We start from the raw sequence: 17431 nt of genomic DNA, 5'->3' as shown, positions 1-17431 counted from the left end.
AATCAATCAATCAATCAATTAATTAGTACTACAACACTGCTCAGCTCTGGCTTATGGTGGTGCTGGGGACTAAACTTGGGACCTTTGGTGCCTCAGGCATTAAAGTCTTTTTGCATAACCATTGTATTATCTTCCTAGACCTAAGTAAAATATCTTTTTAAGATGGTTGAGTATGAATTTTTCTAATTCAAAATAATCACACACAGTAACTTAGAAATTTTAAATGTAGGCAATCTTTTTTTTTTCCCCCTTCTGTGTTATCACTGTGGCTTGGTGCCTGCATTAGGAGTCCACTGCTCTTGGAGGCCTTTTTTTTGATAGGACAGAGAGAAATTGAGAAAGGAGGGGAAAATAGAGAGGCAGAGAGAAAGATAAGACACCTGCTTCAACGCTTATGAAGCGACCCCCGCTGCAGGTGGGGAGCGGGACTCCAACTGGAATCCTTGTGTGGGTCCTTCTGCTTTGTACTACCTGTGCTTAACCGAATACACTACTATCCGGCCCCCCAATGGAGACAGTCTTTATAAAAATCCTTCCCAATTTTTTTTTGGCTGGGATTTCATGCCTGTGTAATTTCACTATAACTAGATGGTCTTTTTTTTTTTTTTTTTTTTTAAATGTTTTAAACTCAGAGAGACAGAGATAGAGAAAGAAAGGGAGACACCACAGAACCACTTTGCTTTCTCAGGGCTGTGCATTGTGCTCCCATTTGGTTTGGGAGCTTGAATCCAGGTTCTCAAGCATGATAAAGCATACTCTCTACCTGATGAGCTATCTCCTAGCCCCCCCCCAATTTTTCCTAAAAAATGTAAGTACATGGGGGCCAGGCGGTAGCGCAGTGGGTCTTATAAGTGCACATGGCGTAAAGCACATGGACTGGGGTAGGGATCCTGGTTGGAGCCCCCAGTTCCCCACCTGCAGGGGGTCGCTTCACAAGCAGTGAAGCAGGTCTGCAGGTGTCTATCTTTCCCTCCCCCTCTCTGTCTTTCCCTCCTCTCTCCATTTCTCTCTCTGTCCTATCCAACAATGACAACAATAACAACAACAACAATAATAACCACAACAATGATAAATAAGGGCAACAAAAGGGAAAAAAAAAAGGCCTCTAGGAGCAGTGGATTTGTAGTGCAGGCACCGAGCCCCAGCAATAATCCTGGATGTGCAAAAAAAAAAAAAGAAAAAAAAAGTAAGAACATATAAAAATTAAAATGACTTTTAATTTTATAGGATTACTACCATCTCATCAGATGTAACAATCTTACTTTTTTATACAAGAATCATCCAAGAGATCAATCTTGTTCTGCACAAGTACGGTCGGTATATCTCCAACTTCAGCTACTACTTTCTCTCTCCAGATGGAAATTGCTTCAAAGGATTCCCTGTCTGTGGTAGAAAATACAAGCACACAAGCCTGGGCTCCTGTAAAGTCACAAAATAATAATGTTATTTACATTAATGACATAATATTTTCATTATTTATTTAGTTTTTTGCTTTTTCTTCCCTTTTGTTGTCCTTGTTGTTTTATGGTTGTAGTTATTATTGTTGTTATTGATGTCGTCGTTGTTGGATAGGACAGAGAGAAATGGAGAGAGGAGGGGAAGACAGAGAGGGGGAGAGAAAGACACCTGTAGACCTGCTTCACTGTCTGTGAAGCAACTCCTCTGCAGGTGGGGAGCCGGGGGTTTGAACCGGGATCCTTACACCAGTCATTGTGCTTCACACCACGTGCACCACGTATGTTTAACCAGCTGCGCTACCGCCTGACCCCCAATATATTATTTGCCATAACTGTTTTTAAATAAAAGAGATACTTATTGATTGATGAGAAAGAGAGAGGGAGAGAGAAACACGGCATCACTCTGGCATTATGTGGTGCCTGAGACCAAACACAGGACCTTATGCTTGCGAGCCTAACACCTTATCCACTGCAACATCTCATGGTCCTAACAAAGCAATTCTCTGTAAGGTAAGGGTAATTTTTTATATACTCAAACCCATTTTTATGTAAATAATGCTGAGCTCATCTATATAGCATACTGATTACAAAGCATATAAATTATATTTATTTTATTTTTTGAAGGAGCCTTTTTTAATTGAAGTATTTGAAATTTATTATTATTATTATTATTATTATTTTGGCTAGACACAGAGAAATCAAGAGAGAAAGGGGAGATAGAGAGGGAGAGAGAAAAAGTAATACCTTTAGCACTATTTCCCTGTTTGTGAAGCTTTTCCCCTACAGGTAAGGGAACAGGGAGCTTGAACCTAAATCCCTCCCTGTACATGGTGAGGTGTGCACTCAATGAGGTGTGCCACCACCCTGCCCCTGTATACTTTATAGTATACAGTGACTCAAACTTTTTCAAGTGTCAAAATATCCTCAAAATTATACATTCTATTTTTTGTAACACCATGAAATACTGGTAAAGTTAATTATAGTCCAAGAGCTAAAGAGAATGGTAAACTAAGTGTGAGAGAGGATTTTGTCAAGCTCCTACTGTTGATGTGTGCCATTTGCTTCTTCCTCTTTGCACAGACTTAATAAAAACATGTTAGGAAAACAATGATAATTTTCTCGTTATAATTATTTTCTCAAAAATCTGTATTGTTTCAGTATCAAGACACATACAATGAATACGTATACACATATATACAAGGAAAAAATAAGTTAATTCACTTTGACTTTTTAAAAAAGTATTTTATTTATTACATAGGAAAGGCAATTTCATGAGACAGAAAATCCAGAGCATCACTCTGGTATGCATAGTGCTTAAAATCAGGGGGCTGGGAGTAGTGCAGCAGTTAAGTTAAGCCCAATGGCATGAAGTGCAAGGACCGATGTAAGGATCCCAGTTTAAGCCCCAGGTTCCCCACTTGTGGGGGGGGGGTCACTTCACGAGCAGTGAAGCAGGTCTGCAGGTGTCTACCTTTCTCTCCCCCTGTCTTCCCCTCCTCTCTCCATTTCTCTCTGTCCTATCCAACAACAATGACATCAATAACAACAATAATAGTAACTACAACAATGATAAAACAACAAGGACAACAAAAAGGAAAAAAATAGCCTCCAGGAGCAGTGGATTTGTGGTGCAGGCACTGAGCCCCAGCAATAACCCTGGAGGCAAAAACAAACAAACAAACAAACAAACAGAAACCTCAGGCATGCAAGTCCAATACTCTACTAGTTGAGCCATCCCCCAGCATCTGCTTTAACTTTATAAATTCATTTTTAGTGAAGACTGGTTTATAAAATTTTATATTTTTGAAGTATAGGTTCTCACTTAAAATGTATGTTACCATACCATCCTATCATAATTTAACCCCCCCCCCCCCCACTGGTTGCTTCTGTTCTCCCTGGACTAAGCTTTTAAGAGAGTCAACATATCAAAGACTCAGCCAATGTATTAAAAAGACTCAGTCTGGGAGTCGGGCTGTAGCGCAGCGGGTTAAGCACAGGTGGCGCAAAGCACAAGGACCGGCATAAGGATCCCGGTTTGAACCCCGGCTCCCCACCTGCAGGGGAGTCGCTTCACAGGCGGTGAAGCAGGTCTGCAGGTGTCTATCTTTCTCTCCTCCTCTCTGTCTTCCCCTCCTCTCTCCATTTCTCTCTGTCCTATCCAACAACGACGACAACAATAATAATAACTACAACAATAAAACAACAAGGGCAACAAAAGGGAATAAATAAATAAAATTAATTAATTAAAAAAAAATTTTAAAGACTCAGTCTGTGCTTTACAAAGTTTGAGACATTCAATCAGTTTTTTTCCCTCTCATATTACTTAAATAGTGATTTATATGACTACAAATTAATAGGAGTGTACATAAACACCATTCCCACCACCAAAAGACTGTGTCCCACCCCCCCTCACCCCCCCAACCTCGCCCCATGAAGCTGAACATCCAACCTCACCCTCAACCCAGGGTTTTTATTTTGGTGCCCTACTCCAACTTAATTCTTTTTTTTTTTTAAAAGAATTTATTTATTTATTCATGAGAAAGATAGGAGGAGAGAAAGAACCAGCCATCACTCTGGTACATGTGCTGCCAGGGATCAAACTCAGGACCTCATGCTTGACAGTCTAGTGCCTTAGCCACTGTGCCACCTCCTGGACCACTCCAATTTAATTCTTAACTATGCAATTCCCACACTGTACACACTGGCAATATTCTAATAAACATCACATTTTATATTACATTAAACATTACATTACATCTTACATTAGGCTAATAAACTCTAAGATTAAGAATTGGCAGCAACCTTTTGAAAGCTTGCTTCTTTCTCTCTCCCCTCCTTTCTTTCTACAAATGATTACCTGCTAAATCAGGCTGTCCAGTGATGAAAACAACTATGAGTATGCTAATATTACAGCAGAAGAGAAGGAGGGGGGAGGAGGAATGAAGAGGTTGCTGCAGTTCTGGTGGATGATGGAAGAAAAGGACGTCAGTTGGGTGTGAGAGTGTCATAAAGAAAAGAAAGAAAAAGAAAAAGGATTTCCTAGGACCAAAGTATGTATTACTACTGTTACTCCCTCCTTCCAGGTCCCTCAAGCACAAAAATTTCCTACAACTCAAGACATCTGAGCTACCTGAAACACTCTAAGGTCAAAAAGGTTTGTATGTTGTCAAAGGTATAAAGAATAAGAATAAATTACGGGGGGGTTGATAGCATTAATGATTATGCAGACAGATTCTCATGCCTGAAACTCCAAAGTCCCAGAATCAATCCCCTGCACCACAATAAACCTGAGCTGAGCAGTGCTCTGGTAGGAGAGAGAGAGAGAGAGAGAGAGGGAGAGGGAGAGGGAGAGGGAGAGGGAGAGGGAGAGGGAGAGAAGAATAAGGAGAGAAAAACAGAGGGGCCAGGAGGTAGCGCAGTGGGTTAAGCACACATAGTGCAAAGTGTAAGGAACCAGGTTTGAGCCCCTGGCACCCCACCTGCAGGGGGGTCACTTCACAAGTGGTGAAGCAGGTATGCAGATGTCTATCTTTCTTGCCTTCTCTCTGACTTTCCCTCCTCTTTTAATTTTGCTCTGTTCTATCCAACAACAATGGAAAAAAATGGCCGCCAGGAGCAGTGGATTCATAGTGCAGGCATGGAGCTCCAGCCATAAGCCATGAGGCAGAGAGAAAGGGGGAGGGAGGGAGGGAGAGAGAAAGAGAGAGAGAGAGAGAGAGAGAGAGAGAGAGAGAGAGAGAGGAAGAAGAATGAGGAAGAAGAAGGAGAGAGAGAGAGAGAGAGAGAGAGAGCATTTCACTATGACTCAGCTTGCATGCCTGGGGTCCAAAATGGTGCAGGTTCAATCTCTGGCACCACTTTATACCAGTACTGAAGTCCTGGGTCACACTCAAGCGTCACAGAGTTGAGCAGTGCTCTGGTAATAAACAAATAAATAAATACATAAATAAATAAATAAATAAATAAGGAAAAGAAAATCCAACACTACTTGTTAATTTTAAACGTAAGGTCTATTTAGTCAGTTATCATTGATACCCCAGGATTTAAGAGGATATTCTCATAGATTAAGAGGTTTTAGACATTTAAAACAAGCAAACAAACAAAAAATCTTAGATGGCTAGTTATATGTATAGTTCCAGAGACATGGGTAGATAAGAATGGTTAACCAAAAAAGCACAATTTTTAAAAATCAAGGATTGAAGAATAAATGAAAAAGTATGCTTTACTTGGTGGGAATTACAAGAAAAGCCAAAAAACAAACAAACAAAAAAAGTGGGAATGTGCTAGAAAAACAGAAAGAAGTACATATCTGAAGTGGAGAGAGAAGTAATACTGATATGTCTAAATAATCAACAGAGGTAAATAAACAAAAACAGCTATCAAGACACTTAAAGCCCTATCCACTCTCCATGACCCAGCTGGTTTCAGCAGTTATAGAGGATAGTTGGGAGTATCTGAACTCAAGTATAAGACTGTTCTCTGCTTATCTGTCTCAAGTCTTGTTCTGCTACTTCAGAAAGACCGTTGGTTTGGTATATGCCATAAAGGGAATTACTTCCTCTTCAACTTATGGGGAATGGAGTAAATACCTCAATTTTACTTTAGTGAGGTTATCCAGAGAGACAGATTCCCAACTGCCAACTATACAAAATAAAAAATAAATAAATAAACCTTTATTGGTTTTTCTCTCTTCTAACCTCTCACTTTTATTTTCTGGGGTAACCTATCAAATAAAGCTTACCCTCCCAGTTATTCCAAACAATATTTTGTGTGTGGGAGGGTGGGTGTGTGGGGATACAAAAGAAGTCAGTGCTTTAGTTTAAAGGCAATCACCTTAATAATAAAAAGAGTATGAGTTCCTGGACTCTTGCTCTCTCCAACCCCCTGAAAGATAAGAGAACAGTGACTACTAAACCATCATGGAAAGACTGTAAAAAGGGTGCTCTAGGCTTATTTTGGATGTGGCTAAGGACTAGAATAATCAGTATCACCTGTAAGCATATAGAAATGCAGAATCTCAGAACCACTCAGATCTGCTCTATTAGAGTTTGCATAAAACAAGTCTCAAGGGAGTCATATACATATTAAAGTTTAAGGAACTCTGCTTTAGAGGACATAAAACTTGATAAGGGCAAAAGTCAATGAAAACTCATTAAGTCTTTATACACCATTAAAGATGCTACTATGGATTTAAAAATACTTGTCATGCAATTGGGGAAAAAGCTCAGCTGGCAGAGCTTTGGATGTGTATGTCTGAGCCTCCCAGTCTGATTCCCAGCACTCCTTGTTATATAGTGATGCTCTGGCTTCTTTTTCTCATTCTCTTTCCCTGTCTCATGTGAACTCTATCATATTATAAGTAAATAAAAATAAAACAAAATGCATATCCTTTACTAGTTTCAACACTATGAATTCTAAAGTACACAATGTAATTTAATGAACCAATCTAGCACAGATTGCATCCATGTCCAAATAATTTCAAATCGGCTAAATTTGACTGATTTGCATAATCTAAATCTGTTGTTCCTTAAGTCTTGCACTTAATTTGTAATTTTTGTAATACTTGGTGCAATTATTATTATTACTTTTTTGTCCTGAGCTATTTATTTCAACAAGTTCCACTACTTTACATTTGTGAAGAATTACTGGAGCACCTGGTTAAGCGCACACACCACAGTGCCCAAGGACCCGGGTTCAAGCCCCTGATCCCCAACTACAGGGAAAAGCTTCGTGAGTGATGTAGCAGGGCTGCAGGAGTCTCTCTGACTCTTTTTCTATCTCTGTCCCCCTTTCAATTTCTATTTCTATCCAATAATAAAAATAAAAGATTTAAAAATTAATAAATAAAACATACTTAAAAAAAAAAGATTTGTTGGAAGCCGGGTGGTAGTGCAGCAGATTAAGTGCACGTGGCACAAAGGACCAGCATAAGGATCCCGGTTCGAGCCCCCGGCTCCCCACCTGCAGGGGAGTCGCTTCACAGGCGGTTAACCAGGTCTGCAGATGTCTATCTTTCTCTCCCCCTCTGTCTCCCTCCTCTCTCCATTTCTCTCTGTCTTATCCAACAACGACAATAATAATAATAACAACTATAACAATAAAACAACAAGGGCAACAAAAGGGAATAAATAAATAAGTAAATATTTAAAAAATATTTGTCTTCATGAGAGAGACTAGAGTACTGCTCAACTTTGGCATATAAAATAAAGCTGGGGATCAAACCTGGGGCCACAGACTAGCAAGTCTTATAAACTATAGATGACATTCCTCCATGGCCCTGAGGGTAATTTAAAAAAGATGGATTTCCTTCTACTTATGTACATAATCTAAGATAACAGGTCTCAAATTTGCAACCTCATTCCCATACACTGCTACTAGGAAGCTTTTTTCCATAGAAACAAATTATAATAGTAAACCATAATGGCAATTTTCTTTCTGTGTTAAGTATATTACCTACTGTCAATAATGGACTTTCTTTTTTTTTTAATTTCTTTATTGGGGAATTAATGTTTTACAGTCATTAGTAAATACAATAGTTTGTACATGCATAACATTTCTCAGTTTTCCATATCATAATATAACCCCCACTAGGTCCGGTCCTCTGTCATCCTTTTTGGACCTGTATTCTCCCCCCACATACCCCAGAGTCTTTTACTTTGGTGCAACATGCCAATTTCAGTTCAGGCTCTACTTGTCTCTTCTCTTCTGATCTTGTTTTTCAACTTCTGCCTGAGAGTGAGATCATCCCATATTCATCCTTCTGTTTCTGACTTATTTCACTTAACATGAATTTTTTTTTTTTTTGCCTCCAGGGTTATTGCTGGGGCTCAGTGCCTGCACCACAAATCCACTGCTCCAGGAGGCCATTTTTTCCCTTTTGTTACCCTGGTTGTTTATATTGTCATTGTGGTTATTATTATCATTGCTATTGATGTCATTGTTGTTTTTAAGAAATGGAGAGAGATGGGGAAGATAGACAAGGGGAGAGAAAGACAGACACATGCAGACCTGCTTCACAGTCCCTGAAATGACTCCCCTACAGGTGGGGAGCTGGGAGCTCGAACTGCCATCCTTATGCTGGTCCCGTGGTCCGTGCACTTTGCGGCATGTGCGCTTAAACGGCTGCACTTCCACTCGACTCCCTTAACATGAATTCTTCAAGGTCCATCCAAGATGGGTTGAGAAATTGCAGGGTCATAGGGTAGGTCCATTTCTAGCCTTCTGAGAGTCCTCCAGACTGTTCTCCACAGAGGTTGGACCAATTTACTTATTGCTGAGTTTGGCAAGCTCTTTATTTGTTTCGGTTATTAGCCTCTTATCTGATGTATGGCATGTAAAGATCTCCCGTTCTGTGAGGGGTTTCTTGGTTTGGGTGGTGGTTTCTTTTGCTGTGCAGAAGCTTTTTAATTGGATGTACCAAGCACTTTTGATGACAATAGCTCTATAATACAATTTGAGATCTGGGAGTGTGATGCCTCCAGTTCTGTTCTTTCTTCTCAAGATTGTTTTGGCAATTCTAGGTCTTTTCTAGTTCCTGATAAACATTTGTAACCTTTGTTCTATTCTCCTAAAAAATGTGGTTGGGATCTTGATGGGGATAGCATTAAATTTGTATATGGTTTTGGGTAGTCCATTAATTTTGATGATGTTAATTCTTCCAACCCATGAACATAGAGTATCTTTCCACTTCTTTGTGTCTTCTATTTCCATGATTTTCAGTATACAAGTCTTTCACTTCTTTGGTTAGGTTTATTCCTAGATATTTTCTTGTTTTTGTTGCTATAGTAAAAGGAACTGATTTCTGTATTTCAACTTCTTCTACCTTAGTGTTTGCATAAGAGGAATGCCACAGACTTTTGAATGTTAATTTTGTAGCCTGATACCTTACTGTATTGCCTGATGATTTCCAAAAGCTTCTTGCTGGATTCCTTAGATTTGTCTGTGTATACTATCATGTCATCTGCAAATAGAGAGAGTTTGACTTCTTCTCTCCCAATCTGTATCCCTTTAAGTCCTTGCTTCTGCCTGATTGCTATGGCAAGAACTTCCAATACTATGTTGAATAGTAATGGTGATAGTGGGCAGCCCTGTCTAGTACCTGATCTGAGGGGAAATATTTCCAGTTTTTCACCACTGAGTATGATGTTGGCTGTAGGTTTGCTATATATAGACTCCACTATCTTCAGGAATATTCCATATATTCCCATTTTTTTGTAGTGTTTTGATCATAAAGGGATGTTGGATTTTGTCAAAGGCTTTCTCTGCATCTATTGATATAACCATGTAGTTCTTGGTGTTGCTTTTATTGATGTGGTGGATCATGTTGATTGATTTACCTATATTAAACTAATCTTGTATCCATGGGATAAACCCCACGTGGTCATGATGAACAATCTTCATCTATGTTTATCAGAGCTATTGGTCTGTAGCTTTCTTTTTTGATTGTGTCCCTGTCTACTTTTAGTATCAGAGTGATGTTGGCTTCATAGAAGCTGGAAGGGAGTATTCCAGTGTCTTCAATCTTCTGGAAGACTTTTAAGAGTAGAGGTATTAGTTCTTCTTTGAAGATTTGTAGAATTCATTTGTAAAACCATCTGGTCCAGGACTTTTATTCTTGGGAAGGTTTTTGATAACTGTTTCAATTTCATTAGGTGTGATGAGCCTGTTCATGTTATTTAGGTCGTCTTTACTTAATTTTGGAAGTTTGTAGATATCTAGGAGATCGTCCATTTCTTCTAGGTTCTCTTCTTGGTGGCATATAGTTGTTCACAGAAGCCTCACATGATATGTTGAATTTCTGCAGTGTCCTGTGATATCTTCTCTTTCATTTACAATCTGATTTATTTGGGTCTTCTCCCTTTTCTGTTTTGTGAGTCTGGCTAAGGGCTTGTCGATTTTGTTCACTCTTTGGAAGAAACAACATTTACTTTTGTTGATCTTTTGTATGGTTTTCTTATTCTCAATGTTATTTACTTCTGCCCTAGTTTTAGTGATTTCTGTCCTTCTGGTTGCTTTAGGGTTCCTTTGTTCTTCTTCTAGGTCTTTAAGATGTGCAATCAGGGTGTTTACTTGTGTTTTTTCCTGTTTCCTAATGTGTGTTTGTATGGCTATGAACTTCCCTCTCAGTACTGCCTTAGCTGTGTCCCAAATATTTTGATAGCTTGTGTCTTCATTTTCATTGAATTCTTGATACATGTTGATTTCTTCCTTTATTTCCTCTTTGACCCAGAGGTTGTTAAGTAGTGTACTATTGAGCTTACACATTTTGGGACTCTTACTAATCTTTTGTTGATTGTTCAGTGTTAGTTTCATGCCACTGTGGTCTGAAAAGATGCTTAGGATGATTTTAATGCTCTTGAATTGGCTGATGCTGTCTTTGTGGCCTAACATATGGTCTATCCTTGAGAATGACCCATGTGGATGAGTAAAATGTGTATTCCAGTTTCTTGGGATGAATGACTCTGAAAATGCCCAATAGTTCTAGTTTATCTTCTCATTTAGCTTCCTCATGTCTTTATTGATTTTCTTCCTGGATGATCTGTCAAGTTGAGATAGTGGGGTGTTGAAGTCCCCTACTATGACTGTGTTGCTGTTAATATATTGCTGTAGCTCTTTCAGTAGATGTTTGATGTATTTAAATGACTTCTCATTCGGTGCATAGATGTTAATAATTGTTAAGTTCTCTTCATTGACTGATCCTCTGAGCATTAAGTAGTGTCCATTCCTATTTTTTAAAATTTTATTTACTTTAAAGTCTATCATGTCAGATATGAGAGTAGCTGTTCCTGCCGTCTTTTTGTGGGCCATTGGCTTGTATAATAGTATTCCATCCTTTCACTTTGAGTTTGTTCGTCTTGTTGAGTTAGGTGGGTTTCTTGTAGACAGCATATTGTTGGGTTGTGTTTTCTGATCCATCTTCCTACTCTGTGCCTGTTAATAGGTGAATTCAGGCCATTGACTTTTATTGATAACAAATATTGAAGATATTTTAACGCTATTCTTGTGATTTTTAGAGTGTTCTGATATATGGCCTATTTACGGTGGTCTCACTGTTTATAGGAGACCTTTCAGAACTTCTTTCAGGGCAGGCTTGATTCTTTCAATGGTTGCTTGTCTCGGAAGGTTTTGATGCCTCCATCTAGTCTGAATGACAGTCTAGCAGGATGCAGTAGTCTTGGTTGAAAACCTTTCTCATTGAGCACTCGATAGATATATTGCCATTCTCTTCTGGCCTGTAGTGTTTGTGTGGAGAAGTCTGCTGCTAATCTTATGGGCTTTCCTCTGTAGGTGACTCTGTTTTTCTCTTGCAGCCTTCAGGATCTTTTCTTTACCTTCTTGAATCTTCATTATATAGCATATTATGAGGTCCCTCTCTCAACCCTTTTCAAATTATTGATCACTCTTGCCTGGATTGACTTTTGTCTAAGAAAGGTAATTAAAAGGTTCACAGTTGTGGATATTGACAGTTGTTTCAATATTATTTTAATCCCTGATTTGGAGCTTAGTGGCTTAAAAGCCTCTTTTGTTCTTTTTCTTCCCTGTAGACTATGAGAGCCTCAGGGCTTTTAAATTCTAAGTAGGCTTCTTAGCTTAATCACTGACTCATGACCAGAGATAAAGCAGGGTGGGGCAGAGATAATTCAGTGGTTATGCAAAGAGACTCTCACAGTCCCACCACTAGGCCATAGAGGTATAGATCTTCTCCTGAATTTCCTGGTTAGTTCCCTGTCCCCTGGTGTCAGCACAGGGCCTCCCTGCAGCTGCTCCAGATTCTGAGGGCAGTAACAATGGAGATTCACAGTTGCATTTGTTGAGTCTCAGGGAGTCCTCTCCTCCCTTCAGCTGTCCCCTTGTTGTTCAAACAGACTGGAGTTGGTGTCTCAACTGGTAAACTGCCTGACTGTTACCAGCCATTTAATCTCTCCCTAGGCTCCTTTCTGTCCATGAGCCACACGTGTTTGCACTCACCGCTGATTTGGTGGGTTCCTGAAGTCGTTCTAGACCTGTCTTGTTGTGGTCCCAGGTGTTCTATTTTGATATTCCTAATAACGGACTTTTTAAAAAAAGTTTAGGAGGGGGTATTATAATCCAAAAAGGTTTGCTAATATGATTTGTGCTTTGCTGTAACCTACTTTATAAGAAGGTCGGGTTTCAATATGTTTCCAGCAACTAAGCCAGCATTCTAACAATGTAATAATGCCTTAAAGCAATGGTTTTTAGCATCATGGATTTTTAATTAAAATAATTTTTCTTTTCTAATTATAATCTTATGTCTCTCTAAATCCTGAAAAATAATTTCTAGGTAGTGTCTTTAAGTTGTAATTTGATAAGGTATAGTTTCTATCTTATTTTTCCAATTCTTCACCTTCTCTTCCTAGTTTTTACTTTTATTTAATGAAGTCATCATTTCAATCTATATTAGTCTCAGGTTGCCTCATTGGCACCCAGTTCACCTTTTCTGAGAACACCTCTCCCTCACCTATAATAGCCAGTCTGGTTTAGGCAGGCAAATCTAACCTTTGTTAGGAGTGGAGGCGAGACTCTAGGAGTATCAAGCCAATTAGGATAATCACATTACTCAGACTACTTACTGCAATCTGGTCAAGGATAGTCTAATCAAATAAAAAGCTCAGCACTTTTAATCCATTATTGCAGGACGTAATTCCCTCTTCCCAAGGATGTGAACAAAACTTGTATTTTTCCAGTGCTGGTGGTAGCAATCTTGAAAAGAGAAAAATCTGCACAAGGAGGAACTCACTCAAGAAAGGAGACAAGGCAGAAGAATCAATGAAATTACAGAACCTCTACATCTGAGATCTGTCCTGTCTTTCAGACTTTTCTATTAAACAAAAAATAAGCTCTTCTTCTAAATAAAAACCAAACTCCTGTAGTTTTAAGTCAGTTCAAAATTGTTTTTCTTAGGGGGCCAGGTTGTGGCACATCTGGTTAGGTGCACATAACACAGCAATATGTGCAAGGACCCAGGTTTAAGCCCCTGCTCCTCACCTGCAGTGGGGGCACTTCACAAGTGGTGAAGCAGATCTGCGGATGTCCATATTTCTCCCCTCCTCTCTCAATATCTTTCTGTTCTATAAGAGGAAAAAAATGAAAATGGCTGCCAGGAACTGTGGATTAGTAGTGACAGATTCAAGCCCCAGTGATAACACTGGAGGCAAAACAAAAAAAAGAAATTGTTTTTGTTATAGTTACTGATGGACAGAACTCATAAAAGAATGTTCAGTAAGTTGTTTCTCAAATTTATGTATAACTATCACCTTTTGTTCTTTAATTCAAATTGTGTTGTCAGGGCTGAGGAGATAGTTGAATGGTTATGTAAAAGTCTTTCCTGTATGAGTTGCAGGTTCAATTCCAGGAACCACCTATGACACTATGCAAGGGTCTAGTTCAAAAGCAAAAAACCCAAAATCTTTTTCTGCCCCAGTCCAATAACCAAATTGTGTTGTGATAAATGTTCATACTCACAAGTTAAAAAAAAAGTTTAAATTTAAGACCTATCTCTGTATCCCACCCACTGTGCCATTTTTATAGTTGGCTAAAAAAAAGTAGTATTCTGTAATAAGCGTTTAACAATTATCTATTTATATATTTAAGATGACTCTAAGTTAAAATGCTAAATACAGGGATATCAAAGCTATTTAAAGCTTTTTAGTCCAAAGTTTAAAAATCACCCACAGTAAATTAAGATATAAATACCAGTAATTATGGGTTTCCTTTTTAGCTTCTGGCAATGACAGTCTTTTGTTGACATATTAAAGATTAAAAATATGATTTTTGAACACCAGAAAAGTACTAGATCAAGCAACATAACAAGTTAGATGACTCAAAAGATAATGCTTGACATAGTCTTAGGACAAAACAAGAAAAAATATTAAAATCTCAACTTGTGGAAATTAAAATGTTTTTAGACACCTGGTCTTTTTTTCTTCTCTTCTTTTTTATTGCTACCAGGATTATCACTAGGGCTTGGTGCTAGCACTACTTCCAGCAGCCTTTTTTCTTCGTTTTATTTTTATTGGCTAAGACAAAAAAAAGTGGAGGGAGGAAACAGAGAGGAGGGGTGCGGGGTGGGCAGTGGTGTACTGGGTTAAGCACACATAGTATGAAGCTCAAGGATCTCAGTCCAAGTCCCTGGCTCCTCACCTGTAGGGGGGTAGCTTCACAAGTGGTGAAGGAGGTCTGCTGGTATCTAGCTTTCTCTCTCCGTCTCTTAGTTTCTCTCTGTCCTATCCAAAAAATACAAAAAAAAAAAAAGGAGGAGGAAAGAAAAAAAAATGGCCACAGGAGAAGTGGATTCTTAGTGCAGGCACTGAGCCCCAGCAATAACCCTGGAAGCCAAAAAAAAGGTAAGAGAGAAATATAGATACCTGCAGACTTGCTTCACTACTTGTGAAGCATCTTCCCACCCCCCTTACAGGAAAGGAGTGGGGACATGAACCCAGGTCCCTGCATGTGGTAAGGTATACTCTTAACCAGGTGTGCTACCACCCAAACGCCTTTTTTCTTTCTTTCTTTAATTGTGCACTCAAATGATCTACTTAACGGTAAAATCTCAAAATTTTTTAGTCTTTATTTATACAAATCATTTTGGCATATGGCCAGTTTTGACATTAAAAACAATTTAATTTTTTATTTTAAGATAATAGTGAAAATACAAGTCTTGCCCTTTTATTTCTTCGATTTTTTTTTTTTTTTTTTTTACCAGAGCACTGCTCAGCTCTGGCTTATGGTGGTGCAGGGGATTGAACCTGGAACTTTGGAGCCTCAGGCATGAGAGTCTCTTTGCATAACCATTATGCTATCTACCCCTGCCCAAGTCTTGCCTTTTTTAAACTGCAGGTACTTAGTGGCCCAGAAGGTGGAATAGAGGATAAGACTGTCAAGGATGGAGTCCCCGGTTCATTCCCTGGCATCACATGTGCCAGAGCGATGTTCTGGCATGTATTCTCTTTCTTTCCCATAAATAAATGAATAACACTTTAAAAATAAGGTTTTGTCTTAAATATAAACAAATTACAGATACACAATATTAAAACAGCATCCCAAAATAATTTCACTAATTAAAAAGTAGGACTGCTATATCAAATTATCAGAAGCACAAAAAACAATTTTTTCCTCTCATAAAAAACTTAGAAAAAAGTAGGTAAAAAGAGAATAAAGAAAATTTTACTACTTTTGGGTGTTTCTACAGAGATTTTAAGTTTTATTTATTTATTTTTTAAGTCATGAAGGATGGACTGCTGATTTACTGTAAACAAAATATCTAAACCATTGAGAACAAGCTTGTTAATGAGTCTTCTCCCTTAAATGTGAAAGTTTTTTTAGTTAATTAATTTTAATTTCTTTATTGGGGAATTAATGTTTTATATTCGACAGTAAATACAGTAGTCTGTACATGCATATCATTTCCCAGTTTTCTATATAACAATACAACCCCTACTAGGTCCTCTGTCATCCTTTTTGGACCTGTATTCTCCCCCACCCCTACCCCCACCCCTACCCCCGAGTCTTTTACTTTGGTGCAATACGCTAATTCTAGTTCAGGCTCTCCTTGTGTTTTCTCTTCTGATCTTGTTTTTCAACTTCTGCCTGAGAGTGAGAACATCCCATATTCATCCTTCTGTTTCTGACTTATTTCACTTAACATGAATTTTTCAAGGTCCATCCAAGATGGGTTGAAAACAGTGAAGTCACCATTTTTTACAGCTGAGTACTATTCCATTGTGTATATATACACTACAACTAGCTCAGCCACTCATCTGTTGTTGGAAACCTAGGTTGCTTCCAGGTTTTGGCTATTACAAATTGTGCTGCCAAGAACATATGTGTACACAGATCTTTTTGGATGGGTGTGTTGGGTTCCTTAGGATATATCCCCAGGAGAGGAATTGCAGGGTCATAGGGTAGGTCCATTTCTAGCCTTCTGAGAGTTCTCCAGACTGTTCTCCACAGAGGTTGGACCAATTTACATTCCCACCAGCAGTGCAGGAGGGTTTCTTTGACCCCACAGCCTCTCCAGCATTTGCTGCTGTTACCTTTTCTGATGTACGACATTCTCACAGGAGTGAAGTGGCATCTCATTGTTGTCTTGATTTGCATTTCCCTGACAATCAAAGACTTGGAGCATTTTTTCATGTGTTTCTCGGCCTTTTGGATCTCTTCTGTGGTGAATATTTTGTCCATGTCCTCTTCCCATTGTTGGATGGGGTTATTTGTTTACTTATTGTTGAGTTTGGCAAGCTCTTTATTTGTTTGGGTTATTAGCCTCTTGTCTGATATATGGCATGTAAAGATCTTCTCCCATTCTGTGAGGGGTTTCTTGGTTTGGGTAGTGGTTTCTTTTGTTGTGCAGAAGCTTTTTAATTGGATGTAATCCCATAGGTTTATGCTTGCCTTAGTCTTCTTTGTAATTGTATTTGTTTCATTGAAGATGTCTTTAAAATGTATGCGGAAAAGAGTTCTGCCAATATTTTCCTCTAAATATCTGATAGTTTCTTAGGTTCTATTTTTATGTGTGTGGACAGAGGTGTGGGTAGGGTTTTGGTGGTCATAAATCCATCAGGGGGAAAAATTACTTATGAACAAACTTAATTTTTAGGACCTCTTAATGTTTAGGTTAGTGATGATGCAATTCATAATTTGATTGAAAAAATAATTAGGGGTATGTGGTGGCACAACTGGTAATGTACATAAGTTACCATTTGCAAGGGCCTTGGTTCAGTCCCAGGCTGCAGGTGTCTTTCTTTCATTCTCTCTCTCTATCTCTTTCTTTCTTTACCTTCAGGGTTATTGCTGGGGCTTGGTGCCTGCACAACCAATCCACTGTTCCTGGAGACTCTTTTTTCCCTTTTGTTTCCCTTTGTTGTTTATTGTTGCTGTTGTTAGTATTGTTCAATAGGACAGAGAGAAATAGAGGAGGGGAAGACAGAGAAGGGGAGAGAAAGATAGACACCTGC

The 17431-nt window shown here is 38.8% G+C and overlaps 1 protein-coding gene across 2 annotated transcripts in view; it reads right to left on the bottom strand.

Annotated features, from left to right (window-relative positions):
* RAB23 (RAB23, member RAS oncogene family) overlaps positions 1-17431 on the bottom strand; it is a 51287-nt gene that overhangs the window by 19230 nt on the left and 14626 nt on the right. For both annotated transcript variants that reach the window (XM_016185306.2, XM_016185308.2), the window contains exon 4: positions 1263-1419. In XM_016185306.2, the coding sequence (XP_016040792.1) occupies positions 1263-1419 (157 nt within the window). The remainder of the gene's footprint in view (positions 1-1262; positions 1420-17431) is intronic.

Source organism: Erinaceus europaeus, chromosome 4, assembly GCF_950295315.1.
Source record: "Erinaceus europaeus chromosome 4, mEriEur2.1, whole genome shotgun sequence".
NCBI lineage: Eukaryota > Metazoa > Chordata > Mammalia > Eulipotyphla > Erinaceidae > Erinaceus > Erinaceus europaeus.
The sequence above is the reverse complement of the archived record's forward strand: the minus strand, read 5'-3'. Positions and strand labels throughout refer to the sequence as shown.